This window comes from Urocitellus parryii, chromosome 1 (assembly GCF_045843805.1).
Source record: "Urocitellus parryii isolate mUroPar1 chromosome 1, mUroPar1.hap1, whole genome shotgun sequence".
In the NCBI taxonomy this organism is placed as follows: Eukaryota; Metazoa; Chordata; class Mammalia; order Rodentia; family Sciuridae; genus Urocitellus; species Urocitellus parryii.
In genome coordinates, this window is record NC_135531.1 from 213,943,507 (window position 1) to 213,961,988 (window position 18,482).

At 36.3% G+C, this 18,482-nt stretch overlaps 1 protein-coding gene across 2 annotated transcripts in view; it reads right to left on the bottom strand.

Moving 5' to 3' along the window:
• Window positions 1–18,482, bottom strand: part of Ly75 (lymphocyte antigen 75) — a 90,999-nt gene that overhangs the window by 49,938 nt on the left and 22,579 nt on the right. For both annotated transcript variants that reach the window (XM_077802652.1, XM_026393091.2), the window contains exons 7-13: window positions 16,830–17,021; window positions 15,775–15,932; window positions 14,296–14,406; window positions 13,044–13,132; window positions 12,740–12,909; window positions 6,585–6,784; window positions 5,056–5,198 (exon numbers count right to left, since the gene is read on the bottom strand). In XM_077802652.1, the coding sequence (XP_077658778.1) occupies window positions 5,056–5,198; window positions 6,585–6,784; window positions 12,740–12,909; window positions 13,044–13,132; window positions 14,296–14,406; window positions 15,775–15,932; window positions 16,830–17,021 (1,063 nt within the window). The remainder of the gene's footprint in view (window positions 1–5,055; window positions 5,199–6,584; window positions 6,785–12,739; window positions 12,910–13,043; window positions 13,133–14,295; window positions 14,407–15,774; window positions 15,933–16,829; window positions 17,022–18,482) is intronic.

The window sequence follows — 18,482 nt, forward strand, 5'->3', positions numbered from 1 at the left end:
TCTATAAAAGGAATTTGCAGTTTGTGTCTTCAGTTAATTAGAGTTCTCCTAACAGCTTCCAAATGTCTCATACTGTCTGAGTTTTGGATTTCTACACTATAGATCTGGATAAGCACCACATACAGCGTAATTAAAGCCAGATGGCTAAAATAAAGAGGAGATTAAGTTTCCTTCCTCATACTTACTTGGCAATACAACTTCATTTCTCCCAAATCTTTACACAGTATATACTTGGGCCAGGAGAATTAGTGTAGAAATTTTGTTTTTCCCTAAAGTAAGCATTAGATAGTTTACCTTCTTTATGCAATCAACAGTATAGCTGGGCAGATGATCAAAGGTCAACTGCTGGGCATTCAGGAGGTTCCCCCAAGCAACCTTTGCAGAGGCCTATCCCCAGATTTCCAGGCTCCTGATGCCCTCACCTATTCTCCTTTCAGCCAATGGCTGCCCCTCCTCCCACTTAAAAGCTTTTTTGCTTTCAAGTTCATTTCCACATCTCAGCTGAATCTCAGAGGACAGTTTCCTAGAGAAAAAGAGTTTGCCCGATTGTCCAAAATATATTTAATCTTCACTACTTTCTGAGACTGAACTTCATTTCAACCCAGAAATTTAGTCTTCCGTTTCATTTCCAGGGATTCACTAGTGCATCACAAATACAGAAAATAGTAGCTACTTGTGTTTGTGTGTGTGGTCCAAAGTGGAAAGCATTTTCTGAATTATAACTTGTTCCAAGTTTGATCTGCTTTACCTGTAGCCAGATAAAGAAAGGTAAGAATAAACTGGAAATCACATCTATCATTGCAAACCTCCAATGCAGATTTCAGAAAACTGGAGGGAAAAATAGAAGTTAGGTACCTGATCATAATAGGAATCAGATCAAAATCAAACTTTCTCAATAAATTTCTTGTACTCCAGTCCAAGTATACAAACCAAGTATACAGTTTCAAGGCCTTTAGGGTAAGGAGACATTATATAAAAGGTGAATATGTGTGATTGTGCCAAAATTCCTATTCTCAATCAAATTTCCTGTCGCATCTGGTTGCAAAGAAAAACAGTATCTCAGCCATAACCCCCAATAAATACTATTTGATGAGGGCTCTTAGTCTGCAAAGCCTTAGATTTATATCTAAATCCATTCATGCCACTTCACAGGAGGCAGTGTACACAGCAGCAATGGCATTGCAAATAAGCCTTTATTCTCTAATCCTATGACTATTTTTGCTCTACAATGGCTTTCCCTGTTGGGCTGCTATTAAGAGCTGCAAAGATCTCAGAGCCTTAATGACTTGGTGCGCCATGAATCCTTTTCATTGAAATACAAATAGAGATGTGGAATTTAGATTGTGAGAAGTATAGCAGTAATCTGACTTAACTCTTTGGCATGCAATACACAATTTGGGTGGGCAATGGACTTCTTGCTGAGAAAGGTCAATTCCTGCAATAAAAGCTAATGCATTCAAGGAGTAAGCTTTAGAGTCATTTTCTAATATGAATAGGTCTGCTTCCTTCTTTTCCTTTAAGCCATGGCTACATTTTTGGTTCTAGAATGTTTTCTTTCTAAGTACAGCACAGGGAAACAATCTCTTTATTAATGGAATACTTATTAAGCAGAAACACAGTCTGTCTAATATGGCATTATGTTGGCTGCTAGGATAAGACTACAAATAAAACATAATTCCTAAAGAGATTTGTTTTCTTTCCTCTGTGCTTTTCTGTTTTTTTAACTCCACATACATTATTTTTGTGATTAGAAAAAAAAACATTATACATAGTAATTCTGTGGACAATCATTTTATAAAAACTACATGTATAGGAATGGAAGAAAATTGAAAGCATTTACACTAATTGTTAACTATAACTGGGAACTAGGATTTGAGGTGATTCTTATTTTCTTCATTACCCTTTTAATAGTTTCCAAATTTTACATATGAACTTGTACTAATTTTTAAATGGGAAGTGCTTAAGTGTGATTAAAGAAATAAAGAGAAGTTCTTTAATTATCGTTCATATTAGTGTAATATGAACACATTCCTAGTGTAATCCAGTCAGTAATAGAGGCTCTTAACAGTCATTTCTATCACATGTGTTATTCCAGTGTTTTCCATCAATTGATTCCCACAAATCCTACACCTTTACTGCTTAGTACTTACCCATGACTCCCTTTTCCAATTAGAATTACTAACTCTAGAATCCAGAGTTTGTTTGCATATCATCGGTATTTTACTACAAGTACTTTATCTAGACAGTGTGATATTGTGCGGGTCAAGCTTGAGATCTTGGGGTCATTCGGCTGCTTTGCTCAAAATTCACACTTCAGAGAGGATCAGCAGAGTGTTAAAAAAGCCATGCCCCACAGGTGGCCACCACAGGGATGTGTGTGATCCAAAGCTACACCTGAGACTGTGGTAATTAGCCTCTGCTGAAAGTCAGGAAAGGGTTTACGTCAGTGAAACTAGAAGTTGCTAATCCGCATGATTTCAGAAATGAGCTCTCCTTAGTGAAATTTAAATTATTCAAGATATGGGATTAACTAAAATATTTAGAAAGACTCTCACTCTTCATAAAAGGGTTCAAGGATCTTGGGAGACCAGTAGCTGTACCTTTAGAAATGGCACTAAGAGCTTGATCCCTAACTGGTCCCTTGTCCAGTCACTGGGTCAAGTGATTGCAGGCCTGATGCCAACTATAATGGGAATGAGAATCTGCCATTGGTGCAGAGGTTCATTTAATAATACTTTATCATTAATTGTGATATGGCTACTGGATTGAACTACTCTTCTATTTTTAATTCAGAAAGAACTTATATATTAATTGTATTCATTAACTATATATCAAGTATATATATTAAGCCAGAAATGAATAAGAATTTTACCAGATGCATTTTTAGTGCCTATTAAGATGATCACATGGCTCTTGTGATTAACTCATTTGCTATTTGAGTTAATATGGAACAAGCACATATCATAAGGAGGTCAAGAAGTGATGAGTTAGGGATCCTGGCAAATTGAACAGTGATGTCACATCTCAATGGGCCACCAGCTACTCACACTGACTCATATGCAGTGTAATATGATTCATTGCCAGTTTTTTCAATTTTTAAAAAGATGGGTTTTTATTGAAATGTCTTAATTTTGTAACACTTTGTATACCCTTTCTTCCAGGAAAAGAACATCATTACTTTGGGCTGCAGAGGTGCTAACTGGCTGTTTTTACGTCTCTTATAGCAACGTAGAATTGGATACTATTATTGAACAAATTTGTATACTCAGACTTAATCAAAACCGACAATGGGTCTTTTGCCAACTTGTTTTATGTTGGATTTCATCCTTGATTATTTTATTTATTTATATTTATCTATATGGGCTCCACCACAACAGATTATACATTCAATAGATGGGCATATGCTTAAATTTTACTAAACATTATCTTCAAGCTTTAAAAATTTATATAATCAATGTTTCTAAATAATTTCCAGGTAAAATGAGAAATTTACTATGCTTTCATTTTTTTCACAACTGTTTTAACTTTCTACATTCTAATTTTTATTTATATAAACAGTTAAAAACCTGGTGTTATTAAATTATTCTTATATTTCTCTTTCAAGACAGAGGATAATTTCGTTCTGTCTTTATAATTATATTTATTACAACTACTTAGACTTTGGGCTAGGTTTTAATGTTATATTATTGCTTCTGATTCTTTTATAATGAAATCCCTACTCAAGTGTTTTTGATTTTTGTATTCATCTCTTAACTGGAATTTGTCTTTGAAATTTTTTTTCCAAGAAGGTAATATGGGTGGTTAATATCAATTAATTTCTTCACAAGTGAAATTAATTGGAAACTAAAATTAATATATTATAGGCTTTTTCTGCCTCAAAACTTTTTAGATATCAGTCTTTAAATATCTTCTACATTCCAAAGAAGGCTAGTTAAACTTTTTTTTTGTTTTGGCAAACTATTTTAATTTTTGCTGTTTTCCTTGAGATTTTTGTTAGATTCAAAATGATTGGGAAAATATAATTTACTCTGGTATACCCTGAACTTTTTTTTTTTTTAAGACAGCTTTGGGTCTTTCTTCAGTTCAGAAAGTGAAAAGAGAAAAACATTTTGTGGAGTTGATGAACCTAATAACCATGATTGTGTGCAAAGCTTAGAATTTTTTTTTTCCAAGACAGCATCACCTGGCTCATATTTTTCCATATTGTCCTTAAAGACATCAGGAAAATTGACAAGGAAGGCTCCTTCTACCTCAACATTAAAATCACAATGGCTATTACTTCTATGATCACTTCCAATTTTCCCTTTCTTACTGCCCTTCCTCTATGCAGGCTTCCACCAGAGCAGCTGTACTAGCTTTCTAACTAGTTGGTCTGCATCGACCTACAGAGCTACTCCCCTCTCTGTATGTATGTGTATGTATGTATGCATTTATATGTATATGTGTATCTGTATGCTTGTGTATATAGGAATATAAGTGGTTCACTTAATTAATCTCTTCACAAATGAAGTTAATTGGGGACTAATTAACTTACTTGTTTTTTACTTATTGACTTAAACTCATTCTCTGATAAGCAAAGGAATCTCAATTTCGTATCCAAATCTTATTTTTTAGCCAAGTAGTATGATTCATTTCTCCTTGCCCACAACTGTACATTCTGTTCTCAGCACCTTGACTTGTGTTTTCACTGGCTTTTTCTATTTTACTTTTAAAAATATTACCTACCCTCCAATAATCAGCCTTCCTCATGACATTTCTCTTGATCATACCTGCCAGGAAAACTTCCTCCCTTCTCTGAATTGCCAAGGCCCCTCTTTATCTATGCTGTAGATATTTTTTTTACATACTTTTCTTAACACTGTTGTTGAACTTTACTAGGACAAAGGACAGGGACTGTGTCTCACTCATCTCTGAATCTCTCATGGTATCTTGCATATAAGAGTGCTTGATATTGCATGACTGCTAAGCACTGTTTTTTTAAGATAATATAACATGTTAATCTGAATATTTATAAGACATCACATTTAGCACAGAAGCTCATTCTAGAAATATTACCTGAACTGCTCCCTTAACCAGTGAAGGTATTCCTTGATTTCAATCATATGACTGAAGCTAGGCAGGTGTGCTCCAAGTGCTTGGCAGAATCTTTCAGCTTCTTCCCAGTTCCTCTTTCTCACAATTCTTTCTGCATGGAATGCCTTGACAAAATATAATGTTAATTTGTTTTCTGGCATAATCATGAAGTGTTCATAGTTTTTAAGTCAATTATAGTCAAAATATTATGGGACCTGAAACTGATCCTCATAATGAAGGCACAGGAAAATCTGTGTACAATGAGTCAAGGACCCTTCATGCTCTAAGTGTCAACTAAAGGCCTATAAAGATGATCACTATTGTCAGATGTATGAACTACCTCAGTCAGGCTGGTAAACTGCTCCAACAAGATACCATGTTCTAATGCATTCCCAGGACTTTGAGAGAGAAAATGAACCAGTAGTCAAGGCTGTAAGGGGTACATAAGGAAGCTCTGGGAGAAGAATTCTGCAAAGAAGTATGCTAACAATATAATTTCGAATGCAAGCCATTAATACCTACATAAGAAGAGGACTATTTTCAGATCAGGAAGTAGCAAATAAAAGTCTGTCTTGATGTGTGAACTTTGACAGAAGGCAACAAAACAAAACCTGCCACTGTGGATTGTTTCCTTTTTGTGTAATGATTAATTTTAGGTCAAAGAAATCATTATTTCAAAAAAGAAGAGAAAATGCACTGGTAGGACAATTATTGGTCCCAGTTCTTCTGTTCCCTATGATATAATGACACATTCTTGCCATGGCCTCTTTGGGGTGGAGTAGACTTCTCTATACTTTGATGTGGGGTTTGGCGATGTAGCTTTCTGTGATTAATGGGAGACTAGTGTAGCTAAAGTGAGCAGAGGCCTGAGATGTGCTTATGTGGTTAGGCTTGACTTCTTGGGCTCCAGTGATTTGCCACAAGAAACAATCTCCTGAGAGAGGCTGCTCATTCGGCTTGAGCCCTAGAGTCATCATAGGGAGTCCCCCACAGCTGACCTGCAGCTGGAAATAGAGTTGACCATTCAAACTAGATCAGTCAAACCCTAGCTGACCCCAAGATTTATGAGCCTGAGACTAAACACTGTCATTGCTACTAAGATTTGGGGTGGTATCTAATGGTTGGTTTGTGGAACTGACTGACTGACTGAATGACCCATTTTTTCCCATAATGAGAAGGGATGAACCTCTTTATTTGACAAGAAGTAGAGGGATACGAGAATCACAAGCATTGCATCAGCATGGTGGCAGCCCACTGACTCTCAGGAGGAGAGAAGCCAGGCAGAGGGCCAGTTCTGGCTCTGGCCCTACTCTTTTGGGGAGGACATGTGCAGAGTGTGGGATTGAAACACCTGACACCAAAGTTTCCAAATGTCCTGCCAAGGACTCTATGCTCCCAAACACTTTTTTAGGTTATATGTCTATGGCAAGGAACATAATTTGTACAAAGACATTAACTAGGATAGTGCAGAGATGACACCACTGAAGGACTGGATGAGAATGCCGCTTTACCTTGTAACAAGAAACACCGGAGGGGAAACCATGCCAGCCTTCAGGACAAGGGCCATCAGGCTTGGGGGCTGCTTTTTCAGGCTCCAGGGGTCCACTTATTTTCTTGCAAATTGAAAGTGCTCTGAAGCTTCTGCAGTCCTTCACCACCCACTTGCCAAGAGACTTTCCAGTTGACATAGCCACGCACCCACCTGGAGACGCTAGGGTTGAATGGGAAAGTTTAATTAAAACTTTAAAGTCCAAAAATTTTCTATCATGTATTTCTTCTCTTTATTTGAGCCAAGGTAGGGAGAAAAAATAAGAAAAAACAATGGAGGAAAAAGAGGAAAGAAAGATATTGTTCAGAATAATGATTATGATGGATGATGATGGTGGTGGTAGGTATTATAAAGAAGTATTGACTCCCAATCAGATACCACTCTAGGGATTAAGCTCATTAATTCTTTTTTTTGGGGGGGGGGTTACTGTCGATTGAAAACTCAGGGGCACTTGGCCACTGACCCACATCTTCAGGCCTATTTTGTATTTTATTTAGAGACAGGGTCTCACTGAGTTGCTTAGCACCTTACCATTGCTGAAGATGGCTTTGAACTTGCGATCCTCCTGCCTCGGCCTTCCAAGCTGCTGGTATTACAGGCCTGCACCACTGCATCCAGCCTAATTAACTCTGACAACAAACCAGAGGGTGATTCTAGCCACAACTGAGGTAAGTGAGGATGAAGTGACTTGTCCAAGATCACTCTATTAGTAAGCAGCTGACCCAAAGCAATCTGCTTCCAAGGTGGTATCCCAAACCACTATGCTGCAGGGAAATAGTTCCAATTCGCTTAAAAAACTTTGAGCAGTTTCTAAGCAATTCAGTTCACTTCAAAATAAAACCTTGTCAGATTCAGATCCAAAGGAAGGGTGAGGACAATAAAGACAGAAGGAGGTATGTGGAAACATATTTGTTTACTATTTATCTGACAGTCATAATTTTATTTGTTCATAACAACATTAAAAGATAGTTTATTTGGAATGGAACCACCATTTGACCTAGTCATTTGACCTACTCCCAAAGGATTTAAAATCAGCATACTAAAGTGGTACAGCCACATCAATGTTTACAGCAGCTTGATTCACAATTGCTAAACTATGGAACCAACCTAGGTGCCCTTCAACAGATGAATGAATAAAGAAACCATGGCATATATACACAATGGAATATTACTTGGCCATAAATAAAAATGAAATTATGGTATTATGGTATTAATACCATAATATTGGTATTAATTGTTATTATTTGTAAATGGATGGAACTGGAGAACATTATGCTAAGCAAAAAAAGCCAATTCCAAAGAACCAAAGGTTGAATGTTTTCTCTGATAAGCACACCTTATTCATAGTAAGGAGACAGTCATGGGTGGACTAGACAGAGGGAAGTGTGGGGGGGCATAGGGATATGAATGATAGTGGAATGAATTGGACATTATTACCCTATGTGCATTTATGATTACATGACCTGTGTAACTCTACATCATGTACAATCAGATGAATGAGCAGTTAATACTCCATTTACGTATGATTTATCAAAATACATTCAACTGTCATGTATAACTAATTAGAACAAATTTAATTTTTTTTTAAAAAAGGTAGTTCATATTACCAGATTTTCTTTTCTTTCTTTTGTGTGTGTGTGTGTGTGTGTGTGTGGTACTAAGGCTTGAAGCCAGGACCTTGCACATGCTAGACACGTGCCCTACCACTGAGCCACATTCCCAGCCCTCAGATCTACTTGTGAATGAAGACTAAATTACTTGACCCTAGTCATAGTAAGTGAGAGGAAAAGTTGAAATTTGAACTCAGATTTGTCTGGCAAAAAGTTATGCTATGCTTCCTTTCCATTATAGCCTGATATTGGTGGTCATGACCATGTGTCACCAATTTTGAGGGCAGTCCCAATTTCAAGTATTATTTTCTTTTTTTTAAATTTTAATATTTATTTTTTAGTTCTCGGTGGACACAACATCTTTGTTTGTATGTGGTGCTGAGGATCGAACCCGGGCTGCACGCATGCCAGGCGAGCACGCTACTGCTTGAGCCACATCCCCAGCCCCTCAAGTATTATTTTCATTGTAAGCTTACATGATCCAATTTCAATGTTATGAAAAATAGTTTAATTATAATTCTGCCTAAATGAACAGAATACAAGAAGAGTCACATACACTGAAAGGAACAAGAATGACTTCTATCCCACCAGAGAAGCTATATGGTCTCATATTTACCTATAGGCAACAAGAGGAACAAAGAACTCAGAAAAATAACGCCACACCACCCAGGATGGGTGTGCTGCTTCTTCCCTGTTCTGCCCACCTATCTACCTAATGGAAGTTTTTCTGACCACACAGCGAAGGACACCATGGTGGTGGCTACTTCTTGAGCCCTCTCAAACCACTGAAGCTTATCAAGGATGAATGTGACATTTATTCTAAAATGGCCGAGTCTGTATTAAAGAAATCTATGTTTTACCTGCTAGAATATTTCTAATTTAAGTGAGATTTAACCAAGTTTGATGTCTGTATCCTCTGACTTTTGTAAGTAAATAAGTGATTTTGTTAATATTAACAATACTCACATTGATGGTCATGACCATGTGTCACAAATTTTGTGGGAATTCTCCATGCTCCAGTTTCCTGGTTATGAAAAATGGTCTCATTGGGATTTTAATAGGAATTGCATTAAATCTGTATAATGCTTTTGGTAGTATGGCCATTTTGACTATAAATTCTGTCTATTTGGGAGCATGGGAGACCTTTCAATTTTCTGATGTTTTCTTCAATTTCTTTCTTTACTGTTCTGTAGTTTTCATTGTATGGGTCTTTCACCTCTTTTGTTAGATTGATTCCCAGGTATTTTATATTTTTTGAGGCTATTGTAAATGGAGTAGTTTTCCTAATTTCTCTTTCAGTGGATTCATCACTGATGTATAGAAATGAGTTTGATTTATGGGTGTTGATTTTATATCCTGCTACTTTGCTGAATTCATTTATTAGATCTAGAAGTTTTCTGGTGGAATTTTTTGTATCTTCTAGATATAAAATCATGTCATCAGCAAACAGTGATAGTTTGAGTTCTTCTTTACCTATTTGTATACCTTTAATTTCTTTCGTCTGTCTAATTGCTCTGCCCAGTGTTTCAAGAACCATGTTAAATAGAAGTGGTGAAAGAGGACATCCCTGTCTTGTTCTAGTTTTTAGAAGAAATGTTTTCAGTTTTTCTCCATTTAGAATGCTGTTGGCCTGGGGCTTAGCATAGACAGCTTTTATAATGTTAAGATATGTTCCTGTTAACTCTAGTTTTTCTAGTGTTTTAAACATGAAGGGGTGCTGTATTTTGTCAAATGCTTTTTCTGAATCTATTCAGATGATCATATGGTTCTTCTCTTTAAGTCTATTGATGTGATGAATTACATTTATTGATTTCCATATATTGAACCAACCTTGCATCCTGGGATGAACCCTACTTGAGGGTAGGGTGGTGCACTATCTTTTTGGTATGTTTTTGTATGCGATTTGCCAGAATTTTATTGAGGAATTTTTGCATCTATGTTCATTAGAGATACTGGTCTGAAGTTTTCTTTCTTTGATGTGTCTTTTCCTGGTTTTGGAATCAGGGTGATATTGGCCTTATAGAATGAGTTTGGAAGTGCTACCTCTTTTTCTATTTCCTGAAATAAATTGAAGAGTATTGGGATTAGTTCTTCTTTAAAGGTCTTGTAGAACTCAGCTGTGTATCCATCTGGTCCTGGGCTTCTCTAGGTTGGTAGAGGGCATCTTTAATTTCATCACTTTAAATTGAGCTGTTTAAATTGTGTATATCATCCTGATTCAATCTGGGCAAATCATATGGCTCTAGAAATTTGCCAATGCCTTCAATATTTTCTATTTTTTTTTTTTTTGGAGTAAGAATTGAAAGACCTCTAGAACAAAAAGTACAGAACACTAAAGAAAGAAATTAAAGAAGACCTTAGAAGATGAAAAGATCTTCCTTGTTCTTGGATAGGCAGAATTAATATTATCAAAATGACCATACTACCAAAAGCACTATACAGATTTAATGCAATTCTAATCAAAATCTCAATGATATTCCTAATAGAAAGAGCAGTCATAAAATTCATCTGGAAAAATAAGAGACCCAGAATAGCTAAAGCAATCCTTAGCAGAAAGAGTGAAGGAGGTGGCATCACTATACCAGACCTTAAACTATATTACAAAGCAATAGTAACAAAAACAGCATGGTATTGGCACCAAAACAGATTGGTAGATAAATGGTACAGAATAGAGGACACAGAGACTAACCCACGTAATTACAGTTATCTTATATTAGACAAAGGTGCCAAAAACATACATTGTAGAAAAGATAGCCTCTTCAACAAATGGTGCTAGGAGAGCTGGAAATACATATGCAACAAAATGAAATTAAACCTTTTTCTCTCACCATGTACAAAACTCAACTCAAAGTGGATCAAGGACCTAGGAATTAAACCAGAGATCCGGCATCTAACAGAAGAAAAAGTAGGCCCCAATCTCCATCATATCAGATTAGGCCCCTACTTCCTTAATAAGACTCCTATAGTGCAAGAATTAAAATAAAAAAATAATAAATGGGATGGATTCAAACTAAAAAGCTTCTTCTCAGGAAAAAAAACAATCAGTGAGGTGAATAGAGAGCCTATATCTTGGGAGCAAATTTTTACCACTTGCACACAGATAGAGCACTAATCTGTAGGGTATATAAAGAACTCAAAAAGCTAAACACCAAAATAATAAATAACCCAATCAATAAGTGGGTTATTGAACAGACACTTCTCAGAATGTGATATACAATAAATCAACAAATATATGAAAAAATGTTCAACATCTCTAGCTATTAGAGAAATGCAAATGAAAACTTCTCTGAGATTTCATTTCATTCCAGTCAGAATGGCAGCTTTTAAGAATACAAACAATAATAAGTGTGGTGAGGATGTGGAGAAAAGGCACATTCATATATTGCTGATGGGACTACAAACGGTGCAGCCAATATGGAAAGCAATAAGGAGTTTCCTTGAAAAACTTAGAACCACCATTTGACCCAGATATCCCACTCCTCGATCTACTCAAAAGCAGCATACTACAGGGACTACGTCAGTGTTTATTGCAGCACAATTCACAATAGGTAAACTGTGGAACCAACCTAGATGCTCATCAGTAGATGAATGGATAAAAAAATGTGATATATATATATATATATATATATATATATATATATATACACACACACACACACACACACACACACACACACACACACACATATACATACATATACATACACAATGGAATATTACTCAGCAATAAAAGAGAATAAAATCATGGCATTTGCAGGTAAATGGATGGAGTTGGAGAATATAATGCTAAGAGAAGTTAACCAATCCCCCAAAAAACAAATGCCGAATGTTTTCTCTGATATAAGGAGGCTAATTCATAGTCGGGTTGGGACGGGAAGCATGGGAAGATTAGACAAACTCTAGAAAAGGCAAAGGGGAGGGAGGGAAAGGGAGGGGGCAAGGGGTATGAAAAAGATGGTGGAATGTGATGGTCATCATTACCTTAAGTACATGTACGAAGACATGAATGGTTTGAATATACTTTGTATACAACCAGAAATAAGAAAAACTATGATCTATATGTGTAGTATGAATTGTTATGTGTTCTTCTGTTATATAAAACAAATTAGAATTAAAAAATAAAAATAAAAACTATGTACAATATAGTCTCTTCTTTATTCTTACTCTCTAAGAATAACAGAAATAAACATTCAGTTTTGGAGAGAGAAGTTAAGCAAAGAGATGAAAATGTGAAGTGCTTCACAATGATGCTTCTAGATTCTGTTTGAATCTTGCATAGAAAAGATAAAACAAAAACAAAACCCTCACACTAGTGGTTCTATCTCTGAGTTGTTAGATGATGGTTTTGGAGACCTGAGTTTTCTTACTTCTTTCATTGGATCATTTCATAGTCGCCGGTTCTGAGATCATCAATCCCCTCACGTTCCAAACACAAATGAAGAACACTTGGGAGGGATGCTATTTCACTACTCACTAATTCTACTCCTTTTCAGGCTCAGACACTTACCTGGTTCAAGAAAATTCCAGTTGGAAAATGTCACAGCTTGCTTTATTCCACCGGCAGTTGCCCAACTGTATTCTCCACGGGAGTCTACATCTCTCAGGCCAGTCCAGAAGTATTTTCTGAGAGACTTATCATACTTTTTCATCATATCATTTAGGTATTCTTGCTCAAATCTATAAAAGAAGAACCACTTTGGCAAATGTTTCACAATCACTGAATTAAAGATGCCTCATTTTCTCAGGCAGATTGTTTAATATAAGAACTCAGAGTTAAAAGTTTTCTAGTACAGGTTTACTGATGGTCACACCTGTTAGTGATAGTCAGATTGCAGTTTGTTCCAAAAGGGACCTCATCCATGTAAATCTTGTAACAGGTTTCTCCATGTCTCTTCCAGCCCTAAATCAGAGGAGAAATAGCATCACATTGTTTCTTAGACTTGATGGTGTCCCCCTCTGACAATCAAGTTCTGCTACATTGATAACATTTACAAGTTGTGCAAACTGAGGACATGGCTAGTGAAGTCATACACGATGAGGGTGGCTTGCAACTTCATAAATGACCTCTGTAAGACTGTGCCAAACAGAAGGTGTGGCATAATCCTCTTTACCCCTAGGGCCTGGCCTACCATAAAACAATTGTTGGATTTTTAAAAATAAGTCTCAGTGGCAGAGCAGCAAGGGCTATACTCAGCATAAAGTGGACACTGTTACTGAAGAAAAAGCAAGGAACAAGAGATGGGTAAACAAGAAATAAAAGACGGAGACCAGTTCATTTGTCAGAGCTGACCAATAAAGGCCATCTCTCTATAGGAGAGGGGGCAAAACAGAAAAAAAAATTGTTGGTTGGATTATTATTATTTTTGAACTCAGGCACATGACATCCCCAGTTCTACTTTGTATTTTATTTAGAGACAGGGTCTCACTGAGTTACTTATCACCTCACTTTTGCTGACACTGGCTTTGAACTTGCGATTTTCCTGCCTCAGCCTCCAGAGTTGCTGGGATTACAGGCGTGTGCCACCCACCCAGCAGTTGAATCATTTTTGAACAGGAATAGTATCAGTAGAAGAAGTAAAGATATCAGTATTTTTAAAAAAATTTATAGTTATATATAGACAGAATGCCTTTATTTTATTTTATTTTTTTTTTACGTGGTACTAAGGCTTGAACCCAGTGCCTCACACATGCTAGGAAGCTGCTCTGACACTTAGCCCCAGCACAGGATATTAATATGAAGGATAGTAATCAATCACTTTTTATTTTTTTTTTGTGGCATTGGGGATTGAACCCAGTGTCTTGGGCATGCGAGGCAAGCACTCTACCAACTGAGCTATATCCCTAATTGTTTACATTTCTATAGAAACCCACAAAAGAATGTCTTGTTTCATTGTGTGAGAACACCAATATGTTATGACTCCTGTCTTCTGGCTTGCTGTAATGTAAATGAACAGAAGCTACTGTCTCTTCTATTTTGCAAATCCAAATTGTTAAGGTCTCAACTACCCTCTCTAACCAAGAAGTTGTTATTCTGCTTAAACAAAATTAAGGGATTTTACATACCTCATCTGGAGGACACATCTTATCAGATCTTGAGTCATTCATTTTTTGTCCTTTTTTCTTACATATATATTTAAGTTTCTCTTCACATGATTGGACTTTCCAGTAACCTAGCTTTTAAAAACAAAGAGAGAGAGAAATATATTTGCTCGTGAAAGAAATTATTTGCCACACATTTAGAACTGAATCCACAAAGAGAAGGTTTGGTTCTCAGCCTTTTATCTCTCAGCATTGTCTCCTGGTCACAGTGTGGATGAGTTTCATTTTCCTAAAGGCTTGACAATAAAACCACCAAAGGACACTTGGCCTAGAAGTAAAAGTGAGAAGAACTTCTCCACAAACAGTTCCAGCACTCTATTCTTCCTTCCTATGACATGGCTGAAGTCTGTGCAAGGTTCAATTTGCGTGGCACATCAGCTAAGTCCCAGACTCAGTTTCCTCAGATACATGATGATGGTGGTCCAAGAGCTAGTCTTCAAGAATTCTAGAATCAAAAGTTTCTTTCAAGTCTACTTCAGTCTACACTTCAACATTGTCTCTTTCAAGTATGCCACCTAAAATTAATTTTGCCTAATTGAGCAAGTTACTTTGCTTTCTTGAAGTTAGACTTTAACAGATGAGTTGTGCTGAGGACTGGTTTTGAACACCAGAATGCTGTCTAGGTATGCCTTCTGTTCACTTTTGCTAATGCCACCTCACTTCCATTTTTGATACTCTTGTAAAGACATCTTGGATATTCTTTAAAATAGAGTACCAGATGTGACATCTTTCCAAATATATCTTTACTACTAAAACACTTCTGAACAAAGCATTTATTGCTTCCACTTAAGTCTCTCTAGATGGCTGGGTGACACGTCATAATCAATTACACAGTTTTCTGCAGGAAAGTGATATAAACAAAAATGCAGAGGTACGTATATCCTTTCTGAAATCACAGTCTGTTTTAAGTGCTTAATTAAAGTATGTTCAATGAATATTTAGGCAATCCACAGGAGTAAGATGTTTTTATGAATGAGTTTAGTCTTTTTAAAATAAAAATATATTAAAAATTTTTTTTGAATTTTTACTTAAAATTAAAATATTAAAAAAGTGTTTTTCATGTCATCCTCAAACCAGAATTGATATGAAATTTGACCTGAACACAAAAAGATGGGACTTTTCAGGTTAAATTGTGGCTACCTGCCAAATATGACACTGATGGCAGAAAGGCTGATAGAGACCCTGATCTGGGAGACAGCGGGTTATGAGAGCCACTCTGGCACAGAATCTGAAGTTACACAGAGTCTCTAGATCTGCTTCAGGTCAGAACAGACATTGTCAGAAAGTGGATTGACTGCTTTTATTTACCAAGAAAGATAGTCTATAAACCTCTCACCTTTTATTTTCTTAGCTTAAACACAAATGCCATAATCAAAGGAATCTTAATATTATTATTATTACATATAACAGTAAGACGATAAAGACACCACAGAGGTCTCCTACCTTTCCTAAACAGGAAACACAGTTGGGAGTCTTATTGTAGGGTATGTTTGGCTCATTCTCATTCCAGTATGTTAGAGTGACTTCAGTACCATCTGACCACTGAAACAAAGTTGGTCTATTGATGTTCCTAAGTCCCGTCCATATTTCTTCTTTGGCATCTAAAAACAACAACAAAAAAATGCTTTGTTTGGCTTTACTAAACTACATTCTTGAATATGTATATTGCTACTGATTTTTATATTCTGATATAAGTTTTAAGAGCCTTTATGGTACTGTTAAATAGCCTATTAAAATTTCAACGAGGCAGGGCTGGAGTTGTGGATCACTGGTAGAGCGGTCGCCTAGCACATGCCCTGGGTTTGATCCTCAGCACCACATAAAAATAAGTAAATAAAATAAAGGTATTGTGTCCAACTATAACTAAACAATTAGATATTTTTTAAAAATTTCAATGAGGCAGGTAGATGGATACAATATCTTTTATTTATTTTTATGTGTTGCTGAGGATTGAACCCAGTGCCTCACAGTGTAAGGCAAGTGCTCTACCACTGAGCTACAACCCAGCCCTACTAGCTACTATTATTAGAGAATCCTAGGCAGAGGGCATGGTAACAGCAGTCTGTTATAGCTGTGTCTACCAAAAAATTAGCTTCCAAAAAATTACAAAAGTAAAATAATCATCACTTAGATTTTTGGAGGGAATGAAATAGAATTTAGCTTATGAGAAGAGACAGATTATTCAATCAACCTTTTACTGCCAAATTAGTAGCCCCTAGGGCATATGTGACTATATAAACCAAAATGTAATAAAATTAAATAAAAAGAATAATTCAGTTCCTCAGTTTCCCTAGCTACATTTCAAGCGCTCAAAAGCCATGTTGGCTGGTAGCTAGTGTATTGGACAGTGCAGACTACAACACAGATCCATCCAACAGAAAAGCCTGTGGACAGGGTCGTTGTAAGATTTCATTTTCACCAAAAGTCTGAAAGCAGGGATATTTTATAATGTTTAAGCCTCTAAAATAGGGTATTTAAAAAAAAAAAAAACAACTTACTCCTATTATGGAATTTTGTGACAACCACTTCCACATCTGCTAAAGAATGAATGCTGATTAGGTCACTACTGAAGGCATTGCATTTCTTATGTGCCTCATCCCAGGAACCAGTTTCATTTACCAGCAGATAGCAAAATCCATTATTTGGCAGCCAGCCTTCTTCACAGCGGGTATGTGAATATGTCCAAACATCTGGGAGAAAAGCAGCAATTTATATTCCAGGAAAGCTATATCTATTTTGAATCAACAACATTACAAAATTTTCTGTTTTGAATCATGAGGCTTCTGGAAAATTGGGCAATGTGATGACAGATCCTTGAGTAATATGAATTTATGTTGTACCTAATATATACCTAGTGTCATAAGAATTCCTGCAGGGATTCAGATAATGAATCATTATTACCATTACATGATGTGACTGTAATGTGACAGAAATATGCTGTGTGGCTGGGGATAGATTATTTAAGGGTATAGACACAATCAAGGGAGATATTGCACTTAGTCCTAAAAGATAGAAGAAAGATGTAGGTTAAGCCAGTTGCTTGAATCTTTTTCTGGTTCTGGGATTTGTTAGGTTCCCTTCCAGTCTCTGCTGTTGTAAAGATTAGTATGAGCTCAAGCCTTCTTTTCTTGTATGGCCAGCTTAGTAAGGGAATATGCATTAAAGCTCACTTTTGACCAAAGGACAGGCAGAGATTTCAGGAACAGAATGAGACATGTGCTCACTTCACACCCAAGAGACAGTAGCAATGGAAGGAAAGAGCAAATGACATCTCTGGACCTCTTCTTTCCTCCCTCTGCTAGACCAATGGTCCTTATAGAACGGGATTCTTTGTTTTGCCCGTGCTAAAACTCACAAGTAAAGGTCTAGTCTTTCTGGACAAAAAGAGTCAGGTATAAAGCCATACAAAATACTTCTATCCTTGTTAACAAAACTAGAAAGTAGCTGGTTACTCAGACTTCACCTTCCACTTGGAAGGTTTATTGCAAGAAAACACAGCATCTTAAGAGGTTTGTTTTTTACTAAAGGATAAAAATTCAGGTTTAACTAGCCTCTCATAATTATAAGATAACTCAATTAACTTTAAGGTTCTGAATAGCGTTCATTTATTACTACTGTGTTTTACAGTTACTATAAAAGAACAGATGGAAAAATCACACATAATTGAACTTAAAACAATCATTTTCATATTCTAGTCTTTGTCTCTATGAATACATATTTTTACAAGATTAAAATGATAAGTAGGCATATCATTTTGTTCTGCTTTTTCTATTTCCTGCTGGCACAGTTATAATGAATGCATATTATTCAATCATGTGAAAACATCATGATTTACTTAATAATTGCTACTTTGAGATATTTACTTAATCTAACATCAGTTGCTCTAGCTTATTTTCATTTGTGCTGGCTTCTCTATTATGCTTTTTGTTGTATGGATTATATTTGGCTTATATTAACTCGGAAGATAAATATTCATTCCCCTTATTATCTTAAAACATTTCCCTATATTCTTTATTTCTTTTTTGGTACTGGGGGTTGAACTCAGGGGCACTCTACCACTGAGACATATTCCCAGCCCTATTTTGTATTTTATTTAGAGAACAGGGTCTCACTGAGTTGCTCAGCACCTTGCCATTGCTGAGTCTGGCTTT